The following is a 26,710-nucleotide window of genomic DNA, read 5'->3' on the forward strand; positions in this document are numbered from 1 at the left end:
TGGCCGCAGAGATGGGAGTGGGTAGTGTCCCACATGTCTCAGGCCACCAGACATGATTCCAAAATATAGGTGTTTGCCACCCAAAGGTGATCTCTGTTTTGTCCCCATTCATTTTCATCCAGTTAAGGCTCATCCAATTGCTGACTTTTCATGCAGGATTGAAACTTATCGGCTGTAATATATGCATTGTCTTGAAAGGAGACAATATTTGGGTATCATCAGTGTACAATGACACCTGAAAGTTGACGCATCACACTATTGTAGCCAGAGGAGGCACATACTAATTAAAAAGGGTCTGATTAAGAGATGATCCCAGAGGAACTCCACAGGGAAGCTGAAATGGAGCTGAGCTGTAGTCTCCACAACTATCATTGTTCTGTCTTGGAGAAATGTCTCCAGGATGCCCTGAGCCGAATCCCTCAGCCCTGCCTGATGTAAGCGATGTGTCAGAATCTGGGGCGAGATGGTATCAAACGCCACTGACAGATCCGATAGAATTAAGATGGCACCGTCTCTCTGATCTACCTGTTTTTTGATTGAATCTGATGGTGATCAGAGTGGACCCCATGCTTAGATTTTTCCCCAAACCATGTTGGGAGGTGTTCAGACAGTCATGTGTCAACAAGAAGGTGGCAAGCTCTTAGTTGATGTGTTTTTCTAGGATTTTGGCAAACGGAGGTAGGACAATAGGACATACATTTTTAAGGTCTTCTTGGTTACCTCCTAGTTTTTTGTTTTTTTTAATCACTAGTAAGGGTGACGAAGGGCCTCCTTTCACCCCAGAGTGTACTATACTGCTGTTGTTTTCCAAGCATTGCATGGTCTGGCTGTCCTGAACTTCCATCAGTTGCTGTGTTGAGCTCTGAGTGAGGGAGAGCTTCTTGTGGATTGTTACATTAACAAACTTCGCCAACAGCTGCCAGGTGCTCTGATCGCCTTCAGACCCTTCCTTGGAAGGCAAGGATTTTTGTCCTGAAAATATATTTGAAAGTTCTAGATAAGGTAGAGATTTAGCAGCTGTCATCATTGTGGTCATACGTTTCTTTGGCCCCTTGCTCACCTTTATGGGATATCTATTTTTTTGGTGGTGTTTTGCAAAGTGAGTAATGCTTCATTAGCCTTCTGCGCCAGGTGCTTCTCTTTGGCTTTTGCTGGACCCATGAGTCTTAACTTGCTCGAGAGGTCATATCTACCTGTGGCAAGACACAAGGGAGTGTGCAGCAGGGATCCCGGGGTGGCCACACGATGCGCCCACTACTAAGTGGGCCGCCTGCACAGCCCCTCCAAGGGAACCACTGCCCTTAGAAATTGTACCTAGTACATCCCTCTAAGCTGCTTAACCTCCCATTTCTTAGGCCTTGTTCCTTGGTTCAAGTAGCTTGCTGCAAAAACATCAGAATCAGTCTGGCTCGCTCTTAAATATTCTCCACTTAGTTCAGTGAGTCGCCACCTATAGTCAGTCCTAATTGTTGTACTTATTGAACTTGTTTGGCTTCAGAACGGCTGCTACCATGCTTTAAATGTCTATTTATGGACAAACAAGGAAACAATATGCTTGACTTACAGCATGGATTTCGCACAGTTTATAGCTCCCTGCCGTATGATATCAGCCACCAGCACCAACAAATCTGTTAGTCAGCCAATCAATCTGTTATCTGTCCATTCCACTCCACCCTGCTGCAAAGGTCCCGAATAGTTTGCTGCTTTCTTCTATACCACAGCTGTATCCTCACCTGGACTTATCTCCTCTTTCTCCTAGCATTACCCTGTCATGGCAGTGTCACTGTCAGCTCAACAACAGAGAAGCCCTTCCCTCTCTTGCCGCTTGCACCCATCCTAGAGTAGCAGTGTATTGGCTGACTTTTACAAGGTAGTGTGTCGGTTCCCCCCCTCAGCGAAGAGCCCGTCCATGGACCAGCCAAGGAAGCCATCCTGTCAGTCGCAACGCCTCCTCTCTCAACCGAGAAGCAGCCTTCAGCCGCGGAGCATGACAGGAGTCTATAGGGCTGTGTGGGACCTTTCTATAAACTGTATGAATATGTTGCAGTTGATAAGAAGGTGCAAGCACAATTTTCACCACATTCACCGACTTCTGGCATTCAAATGTTGAGAGAACTGGTGGGAATTTTTTTATAAAAATTACTTCACACAACCTGTGGATCCTACTGGGAGGTTAAAAAAAGGCTGTGTGACCTTGGCTTCCAGTATGTCCTCTTCTTACCCTCACATCTATGTGTGGTAATAGATAACTGCACCCACTTCTTTGAAAACACTACAGAGGTGTGGTCCTGGTTGAAGCTTCATTATGGTCGGGTTAGCCCCTCCCCCCCCACCCCCCATCCACCCTACACAGCCGCCTCTTCCTCAGTGGGGGGGCTTTAAAAGCCGCAGGACCCACCGAACAGTGTTGACGCCTACAGCGGGTCAGGCCTTTGAGGGATGACTGGCCGTCTTAAGATCTGCGGAGGCCCTCCAGTCTGCCTACTCGCATGATGGGAAGCTCCCAGATTCCCTGTCAGACTCTGACTCTCAGTCCTTACAGCTGGAGCAACCACATGTTAAACCTCAGACAGCAGATGAACTTGTTTGATTTCTCCCGGTGGCATGCACCTCCATGACCTGCTCGGACTTTGTTTCGAGTGCCTCCATTTCTATTCTTTAATAGTTGGTGAGCGGATAGTCTCAAGGTATGACATTCCTTTGGGTCAATGATTTCTCCACCTTTCCACTGGCAGTTTTGTCTGGACGCCTCCTCTTTCTGGTTCCTCCTGCCCCCCCAGCAATGGCTACTAGGCTCTTTCTGGCCTCCTCTTTCAAAGCTCTGCTGGACGGTTGGCCTGTTGGCCTTCATCCCACCAGTTTTGGGGAATTTTTGTTATTTTTGTTGCCTGCATTTCTCCACATCTCACTACAGTGGCTGAGGACAGGTTGAACATTCCAGCCCCCTTTTTGAAGAGTGGACTCTTCTCACCACACTGCAAAGCCTCGGATACAGCCTGCAACTTATAGGCTCCTAACATGGAATGTCCAGGGAATGGGATCTGCAGTGAAGCAATACAACCTTTATTCCCAGATTAGTTCATCTGGGACCCATAAGGTGTTCCTGCAAGAGACCCATTTGGATCGAAAGAAGGGAGAAAAGCTCCATTATTATACGATTCCTATTAAGATAATAGGACTGCATAGTAGAGTGACAGAACTTTAGAATATGGGGGTCTAAGTCTTTCCACACCTGGCTAGCTTACAATGCCTCACCCGGACCCCTAAACCTGCTGGGGTGGAATGTGATTATGGCAACCTAAATATGACACACTGACTCCCAAGAAAGTCATGGAACCAGATCTTACCCTTTCGTTGTATTATTCTTGCATGCTCAGATGAACACACAAGAGAGAGACAATAAAAGTTTTCAATACATTTATTAAAACATTTGTAATCCTGAATAGAGAGAGTGAGCTGCAATAATTAGGCAGATAAAATGGAGCAAAGTTACCAGCACTGTGAACATGGTAAAGATAATGAACAACCCAACCATGGTAAGTGAGTTCTAGAGGTTCTTACCTAACCCTATGGCTAGACTGAGAGCATAGCACATGTACACTTCTGCCTTTGCCTTATCAAAGGGATGAACCTTAGCCCCATACCTGGAAACTGCTTTAGGGTCAGCTTGTGGTGTAGATTGCCATCCTCAAGACATTGGAAGATTAGAGCCAGCAAAACTGCATGTCGAATACAGCATTCATCCCAGGATGGTCACGGCCGGAATGCCGCTCTCCCCCTTTTTGGATCAGTGCACCATTTATATAATAAAAGCCACACTATTATGCAACACAGCTCAGACGCAATGCTATGTCTAAATGTTAGAAGCTATCTCCTGAACAGGAAGTGCAAGCACTAGGATATCATGTACTGTGTTCCTAGCCTTGAACAGAATGTACTGATTATAGGTTGAGAAAAGGTTGTAAGATCATTGCTAAAAGCAATCCAGCTAAAACATGTAAAATGTACAATATAAAAGTAAGTTTAAAAATGAGAACCAGTATGAGTCCAAGAGGGCCACACTTCACCATTTCCCGCTGGTGTGGCCAACTTTTATACACTACATACTCCTATTCCAGAGGTGCAGTTAACTTGGCCTGCCCAGGTGTTTCCCTGCGGATAACAGGGTGGTAATAGACAAAGATGGGTCCTATATTTTGCTCTGAGGCTACCTAGACTGTCAATAGAGTCCTGGAATGCTTCTACCCCCCCCACCCCCCCAACTGACCAACTCTGTTATTTTCCGATCCTCTCTCCCCACTTGGCGATTTGACACTAGGTGGCTCCTAAGTGGGGATTTTAACTGTGGTCCTTGCTCTTGACCGTTTGCAGACTCCTCCCCCCCCCATGCCTCTGTTACCTGTAATTCTGTTACTGCTACTGAATGAATGATTCATTGGTCCCGAACTGTTGTATGGCAGGCACAGAACCCACATGATAAGGAGTCTTGTTTTTCTCCTCTCCTCACAACCTACATGTCTCCCTAGATTACATGGTATGCTCTTTAGCCCTTGCAGCACAGACCACAAATGTAACATATCTTGGTAAAACATAATCTGACCACAACTCACTGTACATAGACGTGCACTGGGGTAGGATGCCCAGCCTGGACCCCACTAGTTGGAAGGCCCGGCTTTTGAATCACTCTCTATGACTTAATATTTTGCACACAGCGAACACTCCGCTTCCTCCTTTCTGGTGGAGTGGGGGGCTTTTAAGACTGTGCTGCGAGGTCTCTTTATTAGAACTGTGGTGGGGTCACACCAACCAATTAAGGAGCAATTGTCTGAATTAGAGAAGATTTTGGGCCCTCATGAGCACAAGACACTGGCTGTCCCCAAGCGTAGAGATAATTTAGCTGGAGCAAGAGAGACAAATCCTACTTTACTACAGTGCCTTCGCTGCTTGGACTGGATGGCCACATAGCCTGCTCCCACTCAGAGGCGGATCAACCTGGCAGGCTCCTTGCTCAGTTGGCAGCCCCCCTCTTGATAGGGGCCCCTATTTACAGAATTTGTGACCAATCTGGTACACTTCATCATACCCAGAGCAAAATTAATGTAGAGTTTCTCTCATACTTTTCCATGCTTTGTAATTCTACAGATGCTATAGCACCAGCAGTTCTTTATCCTTGTGGATATCCACTTACCTAAGATACCCGATGGCCTCTGAACTGCTCTTGAGGGTCCCATCATGGAACAGGAAATTAGAGAGCAATGAGAGTCCTTCCTTGAGGCAGATCACCTGGCCCTGATGGGCTAATCCTCAAATTGTATGCAGCATACGAGTCCTCTAATGCCACATGTTAGAAATGGGGTCTCTAGTTGGCAGTCGGTTTGCACCCTGTCCAAGAAGGGACCCTCACTCTAGTCAGGATAAGGGAGATACCCGCTCAGATAACCCGGCTCACTCCTTTGGTAGCTTGGCATGAGCAGTCAGGCTTATCGCAGAAGTAATATGTAAAGCATTTGCACATAACACACAGTAATACAGTGCAAACACTACAAAAGTACACCACACCAGTTTTAGAAATAATAGCCAATATTTATTTGTGTAAAACAAAACCAAAATGTGAAAAATCCAACATACAGTAATAAAGATATGAATTTTGCAAGAATTACTTAAGAATACAGTTCCTTGAAGTTGATAGGTCAGTCCGGGGCTATCATGGCATTGTGAACAACAAATCCACCAGTTCAGTCCGGCTGCAGCATCACGGGCCAGCTACGGTATTGGGAAGGCCCGCAAACAGTACCTTGGAAAGGCAGGGCGTCCTGATCCTCTTGATGCGATCCAGAGTGCTGCGTCGCAGGCATTTATTTTTTAGGTCGGTGCGGGGGTCGTCGAGCCCCTGAAGTCACACACATTGCAGATTAAACTCCGGGCGGTAGACAAAGTCAAGAGTGCTGAGTTGGATGTCATCAGGGCTGCGGTGTGGAGTGGGGTGATGCGACGTGTCGCGCCCACAGGTCACGGTGCATTCAGCGGGTCAGTTGCGACGTCCTGTGGCGCAGATGAGGCCAGGGCTGCGGTGCAATGTGAGGTGTCTCCAGGTCACGGAGCAGGCAGCAGCATAGGTGTTGCTGAAGCGCTGTCATCTGTAGGCCCGAGACAGGGGTGCGGTGCAGAGCGGGCTCCGTGCGGCATCCACGGGTCATGGTGCAGATAGGGGTGTCTGTTGACACTGGAGTCAATGGTGCTGGCGTCAGTGGACCGGAGCTACGATTACGAGACGGTGCTTCGTGTACCTCATGAGCGGTGGCCACGGTGCAGGCAGCGGCGCAGGTGTCAGCGTGGAGCGTCGTCTAGGATGCAAAGGCTGCAGTGTGAGCAAGGCAATGCGAAGTGTGGGGTCCACAGGTCAGGGTGCAAGCAGTGGCTCGGTGACTGCATCAGGTGGTGGCGTCGGTGAGAGCAGGGTTGCAGTGTGTCATGGGGCACGGCTCCGTGTGGCGTTGTCAGGTCACAGTGCAGGCAGCGGCATTGTTGACGGCGACAGTGGTTTTTCTCCTGTTTCAGCACAAAACACACAGTTCCCAGTGTTGCAGCCAGATGATGCTGAAGTCTTTGATATCCGTGAGACTTCCAACAGGAGGCAAGCTCTACTCCAAACCTCACAAGCAGGATGCACAGCAAAGTCCAGTCTTTGCCCTCTTTAAGGTAGAAGCAGCAACTGCAGGCCAACCCAGCAAAGCGCACACAGCAAAGGGGCATTACTCCTCCAGCTCTTCAGCACTTCTCCTTGGCAGAGGTTCCTCTTGATCCAGAAGTGTTCTAAAAGTCTGGGGTTTTGTGTCTACTATTTATACCCCTTTCTGCCTTTGAAGTAGGCAAACTTAAAAGGAAAGTCTCTGTTGTGCACAGGATCCAACCTTGCACAGGCCAGGCACTAGACACACGCCAGGGGTCCGGAGACTGCATTATGTGAGGGCAGGCATATGAGCCCAGATGGCTCATAAGGATATGTAGGTTACACCCCAGCTCCCTTTGTGTCACTTTCTAGAGGGGATTCACAACAGCCCAACTGTCAGTCTGACCCGGACGATGAATACACAAGCATATAGAGGCACAGAATGGTTAAGCAGAAAAATGCCTACTTTCTAAAAGTGCCATTTTCAAACAAACAATCTAAAAACCAACTTCACTAAAAGATGTTATGGAGCCATTTTAGTTACAGCTTCGTACACGGTATTTTAGCAAACTAGGCCTGCCGCTGTGCACTTTATCCTAGATATATTTTGTTCAGATTTGTTTATTATTTTAACAATAGCCATGTTTGCGGCCTTGTTCTATTTTCTCTATCTAGCTGTTCTTTGCTTAGGCCAGCACTGCGCTCTTAAACAAGACATTTCTTTCACTCTGTGCTTTTCTCAAGGCTGCAGTAAGCTAGGTTGCCGGCAAACGTGGTAAAGCTTTGTCTCTAGTGTTCATAGATACATACACACTCTTACGTAGGCATCCTTTCTTGGAACATCTGCTGATTTATTATTAAAAACACTACTTTGACCCATGTACGTTAGAGGGAGATTCCAGCCAGATGACCACAACTGTATTCTGATTGCTTTGCTGCAGCTGCTTATGTAGACTACAGGCCTCTTGCTCGGGTATGAGGGATAATGTCTTCCCATAGGAACCTGAAGGGCAGAACTAAAGCTTAAGATGCTGTGCTCTAACACAGCATAGGTAGGAGCTATTTTAACGACTCTAGTGACAATATGATAACGTTATTTTTATGCTTTACTCTCCTTGTCACAATTTTAATCCTGTCATGCTTCATCGTCATAGTTATTGCAGTACATGCTTTATTATCTAAGATGCAGTTTCTTTAATGAAACGTTATTGAACTCTAGTCTGCCTCTGATTGTCCTTTTATTTGTGAGACTAATGTAACTGAGAGAAACGGATGTGGTCTGAGTGACTGCTATTTCCCTGAGGTGTCAATTGTGTCATGCGCTCGGCTGCCCAATCATCCCTGCTCTTGGGTGGAGATGAGGCACTGCCAGTTAGCCGGAGCAGAACCCGGATTAGGCCGACAGGTGTCACCTGTATTGGGTTCAGACTCAGTCCCCCACAGTGCAGGTGATTCTGCCGCCCAAATCCAGTAGTCTAATGAGGATAATGAGAGCCTATGCGACAATGTATCTTTAAATTGTGAGTTCAGAGACCCCAAACTCCATATTCCTCTCTGCTCTCAAAAGGAAACTACACTTTAAAGATATTGAAGGCAGCCCCAATGTTAACCTATGAGAGAGAGAGAGGTCTTGCATCATTGAAAACCGAATTTGGCAGTATTTCACTGTTAGGACATGTAAAGCACATCAGTACATGTCCCACCTTCACCATACACTGGACCCTACCTTAGGGGTGCCTTACATGTACTAAAAGGGAAGGTTTGGGCCTGGCAAGTGGGTACACTTACCTGGTCGAATTGGCAGTACAAGACTGCACACACACACTGTAGTGGCAGTTCTGAGACATGTTTACAGGGCTACTCATGTGGGTGGCACAAGCAGTGCTGCAGGCCCACTAGTAGTATTTAATTTACAGGCCCTGGGCTCACACGTTGCACTTTACTAGGGACTTACCAGTAAATCAAATATGCCAATCATGGATAAACCAATCACCAATACAATTTACATAGGGGCGCTTGCACTTTAGCACTGATCAGCAGTGGTAAAGCACGCAGAGACAACAAACCAGCAAAAACAGAGTCCAGCATACCATAAAAACAGGAGGTCAGAAGGCAAAAAGACAGAGGAAACATGCTAAAAGAAGCCAGTTCTAACACCGCACATCCTAAAAATTTTCCAATCGGCAAGGGAAGTGGGCTCTCTACCTCCTTCCTTGTGAAAGGCCCAGATGGTACTGATACCGAAACCTAGTGAAGTCCCACACTCCATTCCTCATATAGGACAATCTCCCTCATCTCGCCTGATTACAAGATCCTAAGTCAGGTTTTTGTAGCCCATATTCGCCCCTTCTTCCCGACCTGTTTCACGCCACCAGAATGGTTCTGTTCCCTGTTGCAACCTCTTGCTACACGTACAAAGACTATACACCATTATGGAACATGCCCCTCTTGCATGGTATCGGACCGTGTTTCTGTCTCTCGACCTAGAACAGGCCTTTGACAAGCTGAAATGGACTCTGTGGGACAACCTTTCTTTGACTCTGACTGGCTTAAAGCACTAGAATAGCTCAGCTAAATCCCCTACAACACTCAATTAAGTACATTTAATTCTGCCTCATTCATAAGGCCTACTTGACTCCCTAGTGATCTAAACTGATGTACTCCAGTAAAGCGCATTGAGAATTGCTATATTTAAAAGTGCTCCCTTTGTGTGCTTTTAACATGCAGGAGTGTTTTGCTTTAGTACATCAGTTAATATCATTGTACTAAGAGGCATTTATTAAAACTGTTAATAAATACCTCTAAGTATAGTGATATGAATGGATGTACTAAATAAAGTGAAACACTCCCGCAACTTAAAAGCACGCAAAGGGATCACTTTAAATACCAAATATTACATGCTCTAAACAGCATACATGTGGCTCGACGTCAGTCTCATGGCTCTGTGGCCTCCTGTCACATGCCCTCAGTCCTTCACAGACTGGAAGCAACACCCTTTATCAGCTGCAGCCTCTGAAATGATTGACAGACAGTCCTGATAATACAGGGTTTGTACCCTAGATGCCTGGGAGTGCTTGCAAATATGAAACTGCTGGCGTCATGAATGGGAGGTCTCTTCAGACCCCCAAAAGTTGCAGGCCAGGGCTGGCACTAGGTCAGCCAGCTTACGGACTGTAATTAAAAAAAAAAAAAATAAAAAAAAAGCTGTGTTGCACATGCTCACTAGAGCATGTGTCACTAACAGTAGTGCCTGGCTGACTGATTCTCGTCTCAGCAAGAACGATAGGCAGCCAGACACCGAGGGCAGCAAATTGCCTGGGCTTAAAGCCCTGTTTTTTTTTAAATTACAAAACAACTTATGTGGATGGTAACTGTTCTTGGCAATTACCATCCACATAACTAGGAAATCAATGTGGGCGGCACCCTGGCGCCCTCTAGTGGTAGCCGCTGTTGCAATACAGTGTTTCTATTTGAGGGTTTTATGATGGTTAACCGAGGGAGGTGGGCACCAATGCCATACAAATAACCAGGTATGACTTAATCGGAGGCGGTGGTTACAAGTGGGGGCCACCAGCACTTATTTTTGGGGACCGGTGCTTCTTTTTTTGCAGCAGGTATTTACTGAGAGCAAGAGAGGGAAAAATACACATATCTGAAAGATTGAGAAAAAGAAAGGCAAAAAAAATGTTACAAAGAGAGGAAGCAGAAACCTGTAAGAATGGGATACGGAGGCAGGGAGTGTCTGGTAGTGGATTAAAGTGACATGAGGTGGAGTTAAGAGAATACAGCCTTGGTATTTCGTACACAAACGTTTAATTGCACCAGCACGGGCTTCCGAGCAGAGTTTTGGGCACTGGCACTCATTCTTTTGCAAATTAAGCACTGGTACAACTAGTTTATGCGGCTGGTACCAAACTGTTGCTACTGTTTGAAGCAAACGGCCTCAGTCCTGCCCCTCTCTGTAGAAATTCCATCTATGTTCTGCACAGTATAATTTATTTTTGTGACAACACTACTAGCTGTCACACACAGGCAGCTTCAACCATCAGAAAAAAAGAGGGATAGGAGGGAGAAAGAGAGAGAGTTTGATTGTGACCATGAAATAAGCAGCAAAAATACAGCCAAGTTGCTAAGGTTAAAGGAGGCAGGGAAAAAGGCACATCATTGAGTCTGGTATATCTCGAAATATACAGCATGTCAGAATATCATATACAGAAATATCGTGACACAAATATTGTGTCTTAAATAATGTTTAGAAAAACATTGCCTCAATGGGTGTAGATTTACTATTATTGACTCCAATTGAGGATATTTTACAAAGCTATATTTAGGACACAAATTTATGGCATAAGATATTCTGATAATATGCTGATACCACACCACAGCAATCACTGTGTCAGCAGAAACAGAGTAAAAGACTAATAGTCAATAGAACTGGGTATATGTATACAATTAAATCTTTCGATGTATATATTAAAGAGTAATTAAAATATTCAGCATGTAACTTGAATCGAGGTCAGTAACAAGGTGCTGACACCTTATACACATACTCATATCTATAGGTTTACATATATGCACACACCTGCACGCATGTACAGTTTATGATTGTGAATAAGTGGTGACCCCAGCAGCTTTATCTGAGGCCCACTGTGTGTACCTTTAGCCAACCAAATGGTCAAATGGAACAACTGATATGTGATAGATGTAAATATGGGAATGGGGTGGACGGGGGGAAGAGGTGATCAGGGGGAATGTGGAGCAGTGAGGATGTGATGGTAGTGATTTAAAAAAATATATATTTTTATTGACACATACAAGCTAAAGCATATTACAACAGCATACATACACAAATGCAAGTGTAGTAAGAGGTACTAACGAGAGAGTACGGTTGGAACAGAGCAATGCTCATAGTCACACTCGCATGCATGGTAGTTTAGTGTTTATGTTGCAGTGTTTTTTTGGGTGAAAAGATTTAACAACTACGAGAAGGAAAAAAAAAACAGGAAATCTCACCAAGAGTCATTCACAGGTATAACAGCAAGGGTGGGTACTCTGGAAATCGAAATCCTCCAAACGAGGGAGATGAGGCAGGGCAGGAGAGGATCAGACCAAGTGCCTCTGCAGGGGGGGACAGGGGAATGAGAATATTGGAGGGGGTGGGAAGGATGGGAGATCTGACATTCAGAATTATGTCTTGACTTAAATGTCTAGAGCGGCTGGGATCCTTCCACAGGCTGAGGTGTAAGGAAGGATCAGGTTCCAGTGGTACACAAACAGGAATATCCTCACTCTGCGATACTCCTCATGGCGGAGTGCAGTGCCTCCCTCCTGCACCCAATTGAGCGCCTTGCGTGCTAAAGCGAGATTGGGGGGGGTGGGGGGGTAGGGGGAGGTGGATGGCCGTTTTCCCCAACATTGCTACGCTCTCTTAGCAGTGGTTAATCGTTCCTTGCCCGTGGCTCTTGATATGTCGGATAGTATGGTGTCCTAGTAAGGTTGTAAGGGTCCCAGATCTAGAACATGTGTACCATGTCCACTGAGTCTGCTCTGCAGCTAGGGCAGCAGTCTGTGACCACGGGATTATATGCGATGAAGTCACTGGGGAGTTCCAGTAGTAACTGTGAAGACTGAAAAGGCCCTGATAAGCCTCCAACCACAAAAAAACGCTTCAACGTGCAGAGCCGGAAAAAGTCGTCCAGTCAGTCCAAAGGCGAAGGACTGACCGGACGACTTTTTCCAGCTCCGCACGTTGACACTTTTTTTTTTGTGGTTGGAGGCTTATCAGGGCCTTCAGTCACTACTAGAACTTCACGTACCTCAATGTTCTAGAGTTACTACCATTAACAGACTTTTCCAGATCTAGATCTACTAGCCTAACTGCAGGCACTCCAACATTTCCTAGCTGGCCGGATGGTCTAGCCTTGATGAAGTCACCTGAGTGACGAAACACTTGTTGACTGTATTTTGAAGAACGCGTTATCTGTATTGAGGCAAACTGTGCCTCCAAATAAAGACACCTTCTCCTACGGACTTGGGACACTTACGTTTTCTTTCTCCAACTCCAACATCCTACCATGGATACAAATCCTTGCAATTTGATTGGACTATTCATCTGTGTGCTGTGGTCGCATTGTGTTTAAAGTCTTAATCAACCACCATAGTCCTGAGCAAAATTGAATATTGCAGTGTCCACCTAGATTGCCAGACTTGGCTCTCATTTCCTCTAATAAAGTCATATACCTTGCACTACAAACCTTCATAAACTCACCAGGGTAGACAATCACCAAGACGGGCCACCTGGCTCTCTCACAAATACAGTATACTTTATAGACCCCTAACTCTGATATTTAAGAGCATCAATGTCAGTTTATCATCAGACCTCACACAAAGACTCAAGCATTATACCTCTTCTGTAAATCTCTGATCCACCAACCGGATCCTCATTTACACACCAAACCATTCTGTGCAGTGTCCAGATTGTGGTTATTACACATACTAGAACCACTCCACTGTAACACACTATTACCTAGAAGACTGTACACATCCAAACTGACATTGTCCTTCTGTCATGTTTTCACCCTGTGCATTATCTCTGCTACTAATGCCTACCATAAACAAGATAAGTTAAATTATGTTTGTTTAGCAAATCATAATTTCACTGCAGTGGTAGCACTGGGCCGTTGACACAACAACCTGTCCTTTTTAGATGGTGCACAGCCATGTGCTGTTGGACATCCAACTTTCACCATTAGATGGATCCTTTAGTACTCTAAAATAAGGAATCTTAGCTTTGTTATGAATAAGGCTCCTAGAGGATGGGTGGTCCTTTTTAACATCATCTTGAGACGACTGCTACCATCTTCCCATTATAGCTTCAATATGTGCTGTGCTTTTATACAGCTAAGTTTTCAAAATATGTAAATTTGGATTCTCTCACATATCAGTCGGAGATTTTCAAAAGATAATTAGCTGTGCTTGGTGTATATGTCAATTCCCACACCTCTCTAGAAACACATCATTGCTATTGTTGTTAATACTGATTACAAATTGTGCACAGGATGGCCAGGTCTTGCAGTCCATTCAAAAGATGGGACTTGTGTTCTGATGCAAAACTTTGGGTTCAATTCACACAGGCTGTTGCAGATTTGCCCTCAATGGAAAAGTCACATATTTGGGAGGAACCTGTGTGCCACTGCCACCCCTAATGAATATGCTGTAACCGCTGATGCTCCTCGTTCCTGCATAATCATTGGTTCTCAAACCTTTGCTACTGTCCTACAGGTGACCACAGTCCTTACCCATGTTCTGGGTATCATCAAGAATTGTTTATGCCTCCTTTGCCTGCTTACGAGATACAATTTTCAAACGCCAAGAGCCCTTTTTTCCATTTTCAATTGTTTGTGATCAATCTTTCAACATTTAAAAAGACACATAACATAAATTGTAGCATTAGTAGTATATTCATAAAGAGACAATTAGAAAATAGAGCAGGCAATTCTCTAATTTATTTAAAAAAAAAAATCTCACACAATGCACCACAAGTGCAACTCTATTATCTGACTGTCTTCACACTCACAATCACAGAACGAAATGGGAACAAAAACATCCTCGATGGAGTAGCTTCAGAAACAATAGTATATAAATGATAAGTATTTAGGCAATGCAAACATTACATGACCTATGTACGACACAAAATCTTAAGTTAATCAGCACATTTATTGCCAAATGTTATTCTTCCAATGAAATCTAGTTTCAAAAGGGTTTCCCAACACATACATCAGCCAACACGTGTTTCGTTGCAATACTTGCCGCTTCTTCAGGGCTGGAATTATAAGAACAGAACACAATATTGGAGTCGGTCTATGTGCATCAAGTAAAAGAGAACAAAAAGGATACCACATATCACACATTATTATTACATTGCTACATTCTGTAATACCCCGAGAGCATCCCCACTTGTGTCTTCAAAATTTCATAATGAATGAACATACTAGTCTAATACTTAGGATTATAACCAATCCTCAATTCCCTATATAAGTACTCAAAACACACTCACCTGCCAGGACGTGACATATATGCAAAGTAACTCCTATGGTTTCCAATCAACCAATACTTCAATGAAAATCGGTATCAAATCATTTTCCAGCCGTCATTATTGAGTACTTATATACGAAATTGAGGATACTTGTTATGGGTTATATGAATATTGGGATCACCAGTGGAGCAGATATTTTGGAAGATTACGGGGGGATGTTTTGGATTTGAAGAATGTGTGTGGAAAATTACCATAGTAATATTTGGGAATCCGAGGGTGGTAGTAGACATAAGGGCCTCAAGAAGTGGAAAGTGGAATAATGTATTTCAGATTGGATTGTGTCCAGAACGGTGCCCTTAAAAACTAGAGACTGTAGGGTGATGAGATTGGTATTAATCATAAGTGTTAGACTAATAAGTTCATTCATTATGAAATTTTGGAAACACAAGTGGGGATGCTCTTGGGGTATTACAGAATGTAGCAATTATTAATAATGTGTGATATGTGACTTACTAACTGGTATCCTTTTTGTTCTTTTTTACTTGATGCACATAGACTGACTCAAGTATTGTGTTCTGTTCTTATAATTTCAGCCCTGAAGAAGTGGCACGTATTGCCGCAAAACACGTGTTGGCTGAGGTATTTTGATTGCAACCTTTTAATTGTAACTGTATTATATTGTTGTTTTCAGGAATTTTTGATACTCCTAGATATGTTTGACCATATGTTTTTTTTGTGTGTATAAAAAGTGGTTCAAGTAATTTGATTCCTAAAAAAAAAAAAATGGCACATGAATACAAACAAGCTCCTTACTGATGTATGTGTTGGGAAACCCTGTTGAAACTAGATTTCATTGTAAGTATAGCATTTGGCAATAAATGTGTTAACTTAAGATTTTGTGTTAAGTGCTCCCTACGGAACTTTTGATTACTTTTATTTATTGACTAGGTTGGGCACCAGTCTAGTAGATGAGCTTGCGCAGGACTGCAACTATCCTTGCCCACAATTTAGTAGTCTATGTACAACCAGTTTCATATGATGTGAGACATCACAGCAACATTTTCAGCTACAAAACAGTGATCTGTGGAATACACAAGGGGCACATGACTTGTTTGAAGTAAGCAAACAAGGACAGGGATTCGAGTAAATTAATTAGAAGGCAAAGAATTGTATGTAATCGAAGCAGATGGGACCAACTGGTGCTCACTGTGCAGTAAATACAAGTAAGTCAAAGTCAAAATCCCAGGGCAAAAAAACTACATACTAGACTTGCAGTGCTTGGTTCCAGTATTTAGATTTCAGTTGACTGTGCGGGACAAACGCAGATGAGAAAACCAAAGGAGAGGAGGTGGTTGTAGGACAGAGGCCAAAGGAGAAAGATGTCCCTACCGGTAGTTGGCTAGAGTGGAGATGGGCCACCAGCAGTAAGTGGCCAAAAAGGATAAAGAGAGTAGAAGTCAATATTGTTTCCCACAAGAGCGTCCACAATACCTCTGATTTTGTTATCAAAGAATTCTAAAAACTGCACATAGCAATAAAAGCTTCCCCAAATCTACTGTATGTGCCCAGTTATCTGACTTCTTTGCTGAAACAAATCAGAAGTATTGTGGATGTTCCTATGGGAATTGATGGCCCCCTGGAGACGGGTGTGTCAGAAGGACTACCGGCAACCTCTGTGGAGTCCTTTGTTTGCTACCTTCGTGAGTTCAGTCTGATCACCCTGCAAGAGCCTGTAAATCTGGGGCATCCGACCATTCATGCCCTCCTCATATTCTAGCGGCTAACTGCACAGCTATTTAACCCCACCCTTAATCTTCTCTTAAATAATTCCTTAAGATCGGCAATAGTGCCTAGCTGTTGCAAATAGGCCAAATTAATCCTCTTGCTAAAGAAGCCATTGGCAGACAGGTCTGTTGTGGCTAGTATCAGAACAATTTAATTATTGCCAGCTTTCTCTAAGATTTTGGAGAAGTGGGTCAATCGACAATTATCTGAATATCTTGACCAACACCAATTATTACAACCTTCCCACTCTGCCTTTAGACTAGCTTTCAGTATGAAATATACTCTTGCTGAGGTCTCAGACACTATTAAGCTGGTGGTAGACCAGGGGAAGCAGGTTGCATTCCTGCATCTCGATCTGTCTGCAACTTTCAATACAGTGACCCATTCCTTTCTACTACAACTGATTGGGAAGCATTGGCATCAGAGGTTCTGCATTGACCTGGTTTCACTCCTTCCTATTGGACCGTAGCAAAGCGGTTGGGATGGCACCCCACCCCTCTGAACCAAATCTCTAGAGTTTGGCGTTTCCCAGGGCTCTGCTTTATGCCCAACATTATATAATGTGTGTGTGTGAGACACCTCTTGCCGTGCTGATTGAATCTTGTGGCATGCAGGTGGTGTCCTACGCTAACGATACACAAATTGTCCTCACGCTAGACAGGGACAATCTCAACCCCTTAAATAACCTCAAGGCATGCCTCAGCTGTTTTCCAATGGATGTGTCTGAGCAATTTTCTGTGCAATACCAGCACAATGGAGATCCTGTTATTTGTCTCACCTCCTCCTTTCTGGGATGGTCATTGTGAGCCCAGTCAGGTCCCACCTTCTCCAGCCCCTACTTCTGTAGTGTGGAATCTTGGGGTAAAATTCGAAAACATGACTTTGTTTTGTGCACAGGTCGATAGTGCTGTGGTCGTCTGTTATGGCCTCTTAAAATCTTTTTTTGTATCTTTATTGTACTTGCTACCTGGGCAGTATCAAAAAACGATAATGTATGACCTAGCCACTACTAGACTATGTGAATGCCCTTTATTGGGGCTTACCAGCATACCATCTGATAGGGCTGCAGTTAGTACAGAATGCTGCAGCTCAGCTTCCATTAAAAGTGCCCAGAACTCATATACAGCATCATCTGAAAGAACAGCACTGGCTTCCCATCAAGGGAAGAGTTCGGTTTAAAGGGCTCATGTTGACTCTCAGAGATTTTCATCAAACAAGGCCATGGCACTTGAGGATCAGGATTGACCATACTGTCCGGCTCAATCTCTATGCTCCAGTGAGGTGCTGTTGGCAGTGGGCCCAAGACAAGGAGGACAAAATGGGGTGGTTCTTCTCTTTCCTACCTTGCTGCCACCACCTACAACTCATTTCCTTTTCAGCTGAAGGCGATTAAAGACAAACCCACCTTCAAACGCCTTCTTAAGACCTGGCTCTCTGGAATGGCATTTAAGTAATTTCTGTCAGCACTGATGATCGGAGGGCCTAGTAGCGCTGGGGCGCTCTCGGAGTAGCTGTGCACTCTGAGTTTGTTGACTGATTGATATTCGGCTAGTGAGAATATCGGTCCAAACAATAGGAAGCGGAGAGGAAAGTAAGAGGAGATAGATGTCCCAAGATATCAAAACACGTAGGGCACAGTGAGACGTATCCCTAATGGAGGGGCACCTTTTCTGCTCAAGACAAGTAATCTACTTTTTCCAGGGACAGATGTCCCTCTGATGAAACCTAAGGTCCCCATTTCTACTTGTCCATCAAGGGTAATCCCTCTTGTTTTACTAGAACTCTCACCGACACATCTCTGTGTGGCATGCTTCATCCTCGAGTTCTTACCCAGTTGCCCACTATTAGTGGGTGGGCTTATTCCTTGACCTCTGCTAGGTGAAAGGGGCGCTGTTTGGTTTTCATTTGTTCAGGTTTCATTAAAAAAAAAAAAAAAAAAATCTTTCAGGTCTCTTGTTAAATGACTCTATCGCATTTCAGTCACATCTGAAAGAGTTTTTATTCTTTCTCCCACATGTAATAGGGTCGACGTGCTTTTTATTTGCCAAAAAAGTAAGCTGGATTTCTTCAACGCTAAATGGAATCCCTGTGAGTGCGGCTTCTTTCAAGTCCACCGTCAATTTTTATATTTCAATTATATTGTTTTTTTTTTTTTTATCCACACCCATTCAGTATAACACTCTCACATGCATACGAACCAACCCTTTCTGTTTGTCATGCAAACTACTGCGATAATTCCCGGCGTTTTTCTTCTGTGGAAAAAGGGATAACTTAAAACAGTTTTTCAGTGAGATGGCCAAACTTGTGATGTCATCCTGTGTACCAAAGCACTACATATTTGAAATGTCTTGGCCCGCCATTGTTTGCATCCTCGTACGAACACTCTGCCTTCACCTCTCTTTATCTTTAACTCTACCTTTCTCAAGGTCTCGTGCCAACTCTCACCGTTGACGCTGGCTATTTTGGTATTAGCCCTACTGCATCTCAGGTGGCATCTGTGTTTTCGTGCTCAGAGGTTTACCTTCTTTATGGTCATGATAACATAATAAATACAACACCGTCATGTTATCAAGTAAACAACATGGTTTGTGTTACAGTGAGTATGGTGTTTTAGGTGTTTTTGTCATGTGACAGACACTACAATTTCCCCAAGGAAAATAGTATGTACCTTTGGGTAGGTTCCACAGAGTGTGAATGATAGTCATTTGCCTTTCTTTTCTTGTGTGTACCATTACATCTTTCAAGTCTCTACCTCTTTTGTGTGTGAGAGGAGGTTTCTTCAGGTTTAATCCTCCAGTGTTGAGGATTCTTAGTTCTTATTTATGATCTTCTCAATCTGGTTTGATATGATGTTTAATGTAGTCATACTATTTGTTCCTCCTTTGTCTTTTGAGTAGTTGGTTCTAGGAGAGCGTTCCCGCTATTATCCACTCACATCCTTGTATTTCTTATGAGCTTGGGATAGCCACGCTTTTGCAGAGTATCGCTCACTGCCTCTGCCTGTGTTTTGAAGTCTCCCAGATAGCTGCATTACTACCTTAGTAATCCCAGAAACTACCCTTAGGGCAGATTTGCTTGTAGGGGGCATGGGTGGAAATTACTGAGTTTAAAGAGAATGTTGGGTTTTTGATGCAGTTTTGTTTTTTTAGCATCCCTCGCCACGGAAGATACTCTTGGCTAGAAAGTAAGGGTTTCCCTGTGCTTTGAATGCGTACATTTCTGATATTTGTTCTGCTAGTTAAGCCAATTGACAAAACTTAGAACACCCCCTTCATCTCCATCGCAGAAAACCAGCACATCATTGATGTATTGTTTCCAGAGTAAAAGCTTATATCTGTGGGTTCTCTTTTGATGTCGCTACCAACTCCTCGAAGTTGTGCACATACAGACATGATATGCTGGTGGTGGTGGGGGGGGGGGGGGTAAATGTGCTTTCTATCGAAGTCCCATGTATCTTAAAGTACAGGGTCCCCTTATACTCAAAGTGATTTTGCAAAAGTGCTAATCTCATGCATTCAAGGACAAAGTGTTGAGGGTGTTATATTCTCATTCAGCAGAAAAAAACCAGTCTCTCAATAACTTGCAATATCTCATCTTGGGGTAAGTTTGTATACAGACTCTCAACATCAAGGCCCGTTAATAGTTTTTTTTGGGGGGGGTCAAATTGAATTAGCCATAACATACAAAGTGGGTCCTTTAGTATCTCTTACATAAGAAGAGATCTTTTTTCCAACGGGTCAAGGAAGTGGTCACTAAACTTGGATAAAGGTTCCATTATGGAATTTATAGCACACATTAGGTCTTACAGGTGATGGCTTCCTCTCATTGTGGATTTTCGCAAGGGGCTAGAAATGTGGCGTCAAAAATTATCAGCTTCTAGAAAATGTACTTCTATTTGAATTCTTTTGGTTTGTAAAAACCATCTGAAACATGTAGACCCTATCAGATATAGGTGAAATTATACACTCCAATCACACCTGAAGTTGTTTTTAATGCAGTTGCTGACCCCTCACATACACTTAACAAGGGCTCTGAAAGCTAGTTTAATCATGTTTAAAAAAAAAATGTAATCCTGAAAAAATAAATACCAGAGAGCTCCCCTTTCACCTTATAGTAGCCAAGGGTTAAGCCCAATAGGTAGTAGTAGACAACCAGACAGGAACACTAGTAGTTATGTTAAATAAAATTGGATTATCTTTTCTGGATAAGTGGAAAGAGAGACCCCAGATTTCACTAGAGGGACATCTCTCACTTGAGAAAGTATATATACACGTCCTACCAACTGTGAGGCTAGAACGGGCAGTGGTCCCAAACAGTAACTCGGAAGAGGAATCCAAGAGAACCATAGAGAAGCACTGACAGAGAGTGACATTGAGTAGGAAAAGAAACTACAAGCAAAATACAGAACTGCCCCTCTGATGAGTTTCCTTTTTGCAAAGGCAAGTTCCTTTTATTAGGTTTTTTTGTAGCAAGAGAGAATGGAGGTGGGAAGATGTCATATGTGACAGTAATGTTAGATCCCAGTCTTTGACTCTGCGTGTGTGACTCAGTTAAGTGATCATACATGCCTTGGGGAGAGGAGTATTTTCAGCTGCTGTCTGCAACGTCTGGTAGACAGTCCTATGTTCCAATGGAGCCAGGTCACAGATTACGAGGTAATCCTATTCACAAACTTGATTGCCCAGGAAGTTGTCAGACAGTCAGGATCCTGCCTCTGTGTAACAGATATGGCTGTCCCTTGATAACACCGAACTACAGATACCTGGGGATTCCAAAATGGAGCCCGGTGGGAAGGACATGACGAAAACAATAATGGAGCCAAATGTAGTTAAACAAGCAGTCTGTTCTTAAAGAATGGTACTTGCTTTTGTATTTTCTTTAGAGATAGGTATATTCATCATTTCTGTGGTTTTACTTAAGATATCTGCATGCCTCCTGAAATTTTGGAGCTAGCTGCAAACTAACTTAGTCACTTTGTGACTAGGTGAAACACCCTAGTTCAGTGGTTCCCAACCTTTTCACTTCGGTGGGCCCCCATTTTATCAATACTGGAGCCCGGGGACCCCAACTGAATCATTATTGGAACCGGGGGACCCCCACTGAGTCAATACTGATAGCTGGGACCTAATATTATTAAATTTTTTAAGCTGCCGCGGACCCCCTGACGAGGCTTCGCGGACCCCCAGTGGTCCCCGGCCCACAGGTTGGGAACCACTGCCCTAGTTTAAACAAGATACAGGAATCGAAAAAAATGACTGGGTGACAGTAGGCCTAGCATGATTGAATAACTTTGTTTCCTCAACAACCTGGGAGTATGAATAAAAGATGTTCATCGGTGGATGCAATGCGCTGTTTCATTGCCCCTATCAATATAAGATAACATCAACATCAATTCCCTGAATGGCCAAATCTTATTTTTAACATTGTTTGAACTTTTTTATCCTCTTCTTATACCCTCATTGCAAGTTGGCCAGATTAGGTGAGGTGGTCCCTCTGGCCTAGAATCATCTACTGTATTCCTTCTGGTCTCCCTACCCTTAAATTTGGATACTGTGAGTTGGGAAATACCTAAGTGGTCCCGGTAATACCTAGTGAAAATCCAGGCTTTGCAGGTTGTGGAGACTTTCCCATCGACATTTAACATCTGCTCCGATACCGATGCTACGTAACAGCTGGCAGATGCCGGTTGGGGGATGCAGCCAGGATGTCTGGCAGGAAGGACATCTGTAGTCGTGCTGAGGTACGTTTTCTGCTCCACCACGTGCTGCAGGGGACGGCAGAACCATGTACCAGGGTAGGGTACCGTTCCCGACCTCTAGTCCCTCTCCAAATGTGTTTTACCTGCTGTACCTGGCTAAAGTGGGTCCATGTTTACCCAGCCCAGGATTAATGGACTGTGAAACCCTGGATTACTTGTTCTATGACTGAGCAGTATTCGCCCACCAGGAGTCTGCCATAATCATAATGGTGAGGGCCTCGGTGTTCTAACACATCGAATTCCTTCTCTGAAATTAATTACTTTAGTGTTTTGTGAATGTTCAGGCTGCAGCTTAAACCCATCTGTAAACCACATGCCGTGCTCCTTCCAACACTGAGAACATCAACATGCTGTAAAAACAGCCGATTCATTGCTTATCTTGGGAATTCTTTAGTGCAGAGGAGACAAACCTGAATCCCAAAAATTATGATGAATATAAACTTTATGTAAACTGTTGGTGTGACTTGGAACTTTCAATATCTGTTCAGTAACAAGGTGTACTAGTAAACTTGATAATGATTCCTTTTTCCAAAAATGAAACATACATTTCTAATTCCTGTGCTGCAGAAGGACATATCAATCCGAATCTGAGAGAGACATTGTGGGCAGATATATTCTGCTGACTCCGCTCCACTCTTTCCCTATGGAATGTCCCAATATGTACAGGGGCGTAGCTTGGTCAGTAAGATTGTTGGGGGGGGGGGGGGGGGTGAGCTTCAGTTTTTCCATCTATCACGCTGGCATATCATGTCAAAATATATCTTAGGACAAGCAGGGTACATGATAGGGGCTAAAGGGGCAGTGGAAACGGGTATGAATGGGGATTGGTAGAGGTGCTAAGTGGGAGAAAACACTGTTGTCAAATCAACATTTGTGAAGATTTTCAAAGGTGTGTGTGTGTGTGTGTGTGTATCTGTACATAAAGATTCCTTGTGCAATCTGACAGACACTTCACCAAACCCGGTAAAGCACCTGCACCCAACTATTTTCCTGAAAATACACTTATTAGGGGGGTGTAACACCCCATACACCTCTTGAAACTACGCTACCACATATACATTCCTCCAGGATGCCCACATTCTGCTGGTTCTTTGCAGATAGTGGAGGCAAAGCAGCTGCTATGCGTGGCTGCCTGAAAAGGGTGGAAAGCTGCTTTATTTTATTGATGTATTCATATACTTATTTTGTAGAGATTTATGGAAGACCTATGAAAGTGAGGTTACCATTGTTGTAGTGTACATCTCTATATAAACAATTCTTCTAAAGTGAACCCTTTCAGGTTTTGCTTTATGAAAAGTCTTGCACAGAATTTAAAAATATGCAAAACTTAATGTTGTGCTGCGACAGGTGCACTTGCTCTCTTTGAAATTGGCTCCGCTGTTCCCGTCAAACGTCTGGAATGGACTTCTGCTTTCTCCCTCTACTCATCGAACAGCATTTGGTGTTCTTATTGGTCTGGCCTCAACGGAGGGGAAATATGGAATTAACTCATTATTCGAGTCAGGCAGTGCATTGCCTGAGAGAATCATTGGCCTCTATTTACTTTACATCTACCATTAAACTAAATTACTGGAAAGTAATTTTGCGTTTGTATTGTAAATTTTCAAATAACCAAACTCAATAAAATGCTTGAAATTGTTACTTAGGGAACACTTTAGTTTCAGAAGGTGGGACGCTAAAATATTACGCAAAGCTCAAAGTACAAAAATTCAATATTAACTTGTCATAAGGAGGAATTCTGTGCCTTCCCCAGAGCTAAGACAGGCCACATTACAAGAAGGAGGAAATGTATATTTTGTTTTCCCCAGCCATCTGTTCATAAGCATCACTACCAGGTGTCATGTGACACCATCAGATAATTCGGTTTTACCTAACAGAACTTTGCATTCTTTGACTTGATGTAAGTATAGGCTTACAAATCCCATCATGCAATAGGCTGTTGACCAACAAAAACAGGACTGGCTAAACGTGTTTATAACACATTGGATAGACCAACATGTTCTGTCTGCTGTGCGTCACCATGTGCACCATCACATGCTCCACTGAAGTCATAACCTTGCTGCAGATTGTTTTTTTAGATTGAGGCTGTGTGTGCATTGATACCTATGTTTGTTGATGTCTGCAGATCTGTGTCACACGTGAATCAATCTGTTGTCTGCCACTGTTTGCTTTCAATATTTTAAAGCCAATATGTTGAGTAGAAATCACTCCACCCTGTATTCGGGCTCCAATATGAAATGGCCCTTAGTGGACACATCACAGAAACAATGTTGACAAAGCTACACACTGCTTAGAACAGATATGTAGGAGCTTTCCTTAATCCTTGAAAACGAGACCTTGGTCTCCATCTAGGTGAGCCACAGGGTGGAGATCTGCACTGGCTGAAGATGGCTCCAAAGTCGGATGGAGTGTATAAACCTAAGAGGTGTCTGCATTCAGGCCCACATCGATAAATACAAGAAAGAACAGTAGATGGAAGGCCTGGGAAGATCTTAGTTCCGCACTTAGATTGGTCTGCCAGAAACTACATTTTTTTTGTAAAATTAAAAACTTCTGATAATCTATTTAATGTATGTCTGAAACAAAACATTTATTTGAGGACTGCTTAGTTTCAGGCTAGTCTGCATGCTTTTTGTTTCTGTTCGTTTACTGATTGCATCATCATGATCAGGTATCGTAAAATGCACATTTTTCTGTTGGGTAGAATTTGGTTCTATATAAGCAAGTAGTTAGCACAGTGTATCAGCATTAGTGAATCTGCTTTCTACCTTAGCCTACTGAAAACACAACTCTGTAGCAAATAGTGTCTTTCAGTCTCGGCAAAGTAAGCAACAGTTCGCTTAGCTGAAGTAATGAAGGGAATATCATTGTTTATAAAACTATATTATTCTAGCATTTGATAACAACATAAAAATAAAGCATACTAAGGTAATGTCCAAGAATTATTGTTATTGGTAATTTGAACTTATACAGTTCGCTGTTACTATGGCATTCCTAAGCAAGGCATGAGAACATATGGACTTGCATGGGGATGTTTAGACTGAATCATTAACATAATATAACTGCTACTACTAAATAAATGGGTGCTATACTGGTAAGTGTGTGTGTTACATATGGTGCAGTCTCTAGCTACCTTTTTCTATAATTCAGGTGATTATTGTGGTCCAGAAGGGAATGGCCCATATTCTATCCTGCAGTGAGTTGATTGCTAGGACTTTTCCATTAGATATTTTGTTGGGGCGATCATGTGTTGTATCTTGTGGCTAGTGTCCTACTATCTGATTTCCCCCCACTGTACAATCTCAGCAGAGATAGAGCTCCTGTAGATCTTAACAACAATAATTCAGGATTTGTCATATTACTCTAAAGCTAACCTGGAGAATCGTCCAATATTCTCATTTTATTTACTGAGTTGAACAATAAATAAAGCCACATCCTTAACCATCTTAAACCACGGGTATCTGGGTAGGGATGTATAATGATAGGACACAGAGTTAATGAAAGATAACAGCATCATAGGGTGTAGCTATATGAACAATGAATACAAATTCCTATAGCAGCCAATCACTAAATGGAGTTATAACTTTGTTTTGTTTTTAAAGGCATTAACTTAAAATGATGAATAAAAGGATGATCTAGTTTAAAATCGACGGTTAACTATGTTTGACACTATTGAGAATTGAACATGTTAGTCATGGACAGTGAGATTAAGCATCCTACATGATCAAGTCGTGTATATTTTTATTCTATTTTCTTACAGGTGCCACCTTCTCAGAATGTGCTCATAAATGGATCTTCAAAGGCAGCATTAGTTAACTTATACCTGTCCGGTAAGGAACTTCCAAAAGAAGTTGAGAAACAAAGCGGCCAGTCTGGGGTTGAGTCACTGAAGCAGGGCTATGCTGAGATCCTGCGAATAAGTGAGTATCAACTCTGACGAAAACAGTATCAAGTCTAAAAAATGTGTTTTTAATAATAGGGTTTTGAGGAACAATAAAAAAAATCTGTTCAAACACTTGAGAAACGTTTGCTAAACACAGCACATGCTCCAGTAATGGGAATCGGATACTAACAAGCAATGGCAAAGACAATAGGCCTGGTGTTGGCTGCCAGCATTTGGTTTGCCAAGGTTTGTGAATGGTTTATGTAAATTTGTACAAGGGGACTACTTTTTGCATGTGCAAGAGTGGAATGTCATGACTCACAGCTGTAAGCCAGTAGCTGGAGTAGGCTGTCCCAGTGCTCATAGCGGTTTACTGTAGTGGGTGGAAGAAAAAATATGAACTAAACCATAACAGAACAGTGGATAAAAAGGGCTGGCTGAAAGACCCTGCAAACAAGTTGAATACATTTTTAATTTTAATAAAATCAAACAACTCAAAAAGAGACTTTTTGGATTACTTAATTGCTTATTTAATCATGTGGTAGTTAAGTTCAGTGATTCTCCGTACCTGAAACACTG

General features: G+C 43.2%; 1 protein-coding gene across 3 annotated transcripts in view; it reads left to right on the top strand.

Moving 5' to 3' along the window:
• Positions 1–26,710, top strand: part of LOC138246638 (uncharacterized) — a 403,830-nt gene that overhangs the window by 82,793 nt on the left and 294,327 nt on the right. For all 3 annotated transcript variants that reach the window (XM_069201360.1, XM_069201371.1, XM_069201379.1), the window contains exon 3: positions 26,009–26,168. In XM_069201360.1, coding sequence (XP_069057461.1) covers positions 26,009–26,168 — 160 coding nt within the window. The remainder of the gene's footprint in view (positions 1–26,008; positions 26,169–26,710) is intronic.

Source organism: Pleurodeles waltl, chromosome 1_2 (genome assembly GCF_031143425.1).
Source record: "Pleurodeles waltl isolate 20211129_DDA chromosome 1_2, aPleWal1.hap1.20221129, whole genome shotgun sequence".
Lineage (NCBI taxonomy): Eukaryota > Metazoa > Chordata > Amphibia > Caudata > Salamandridae > Pleurodeles > Pleurodeles waltl.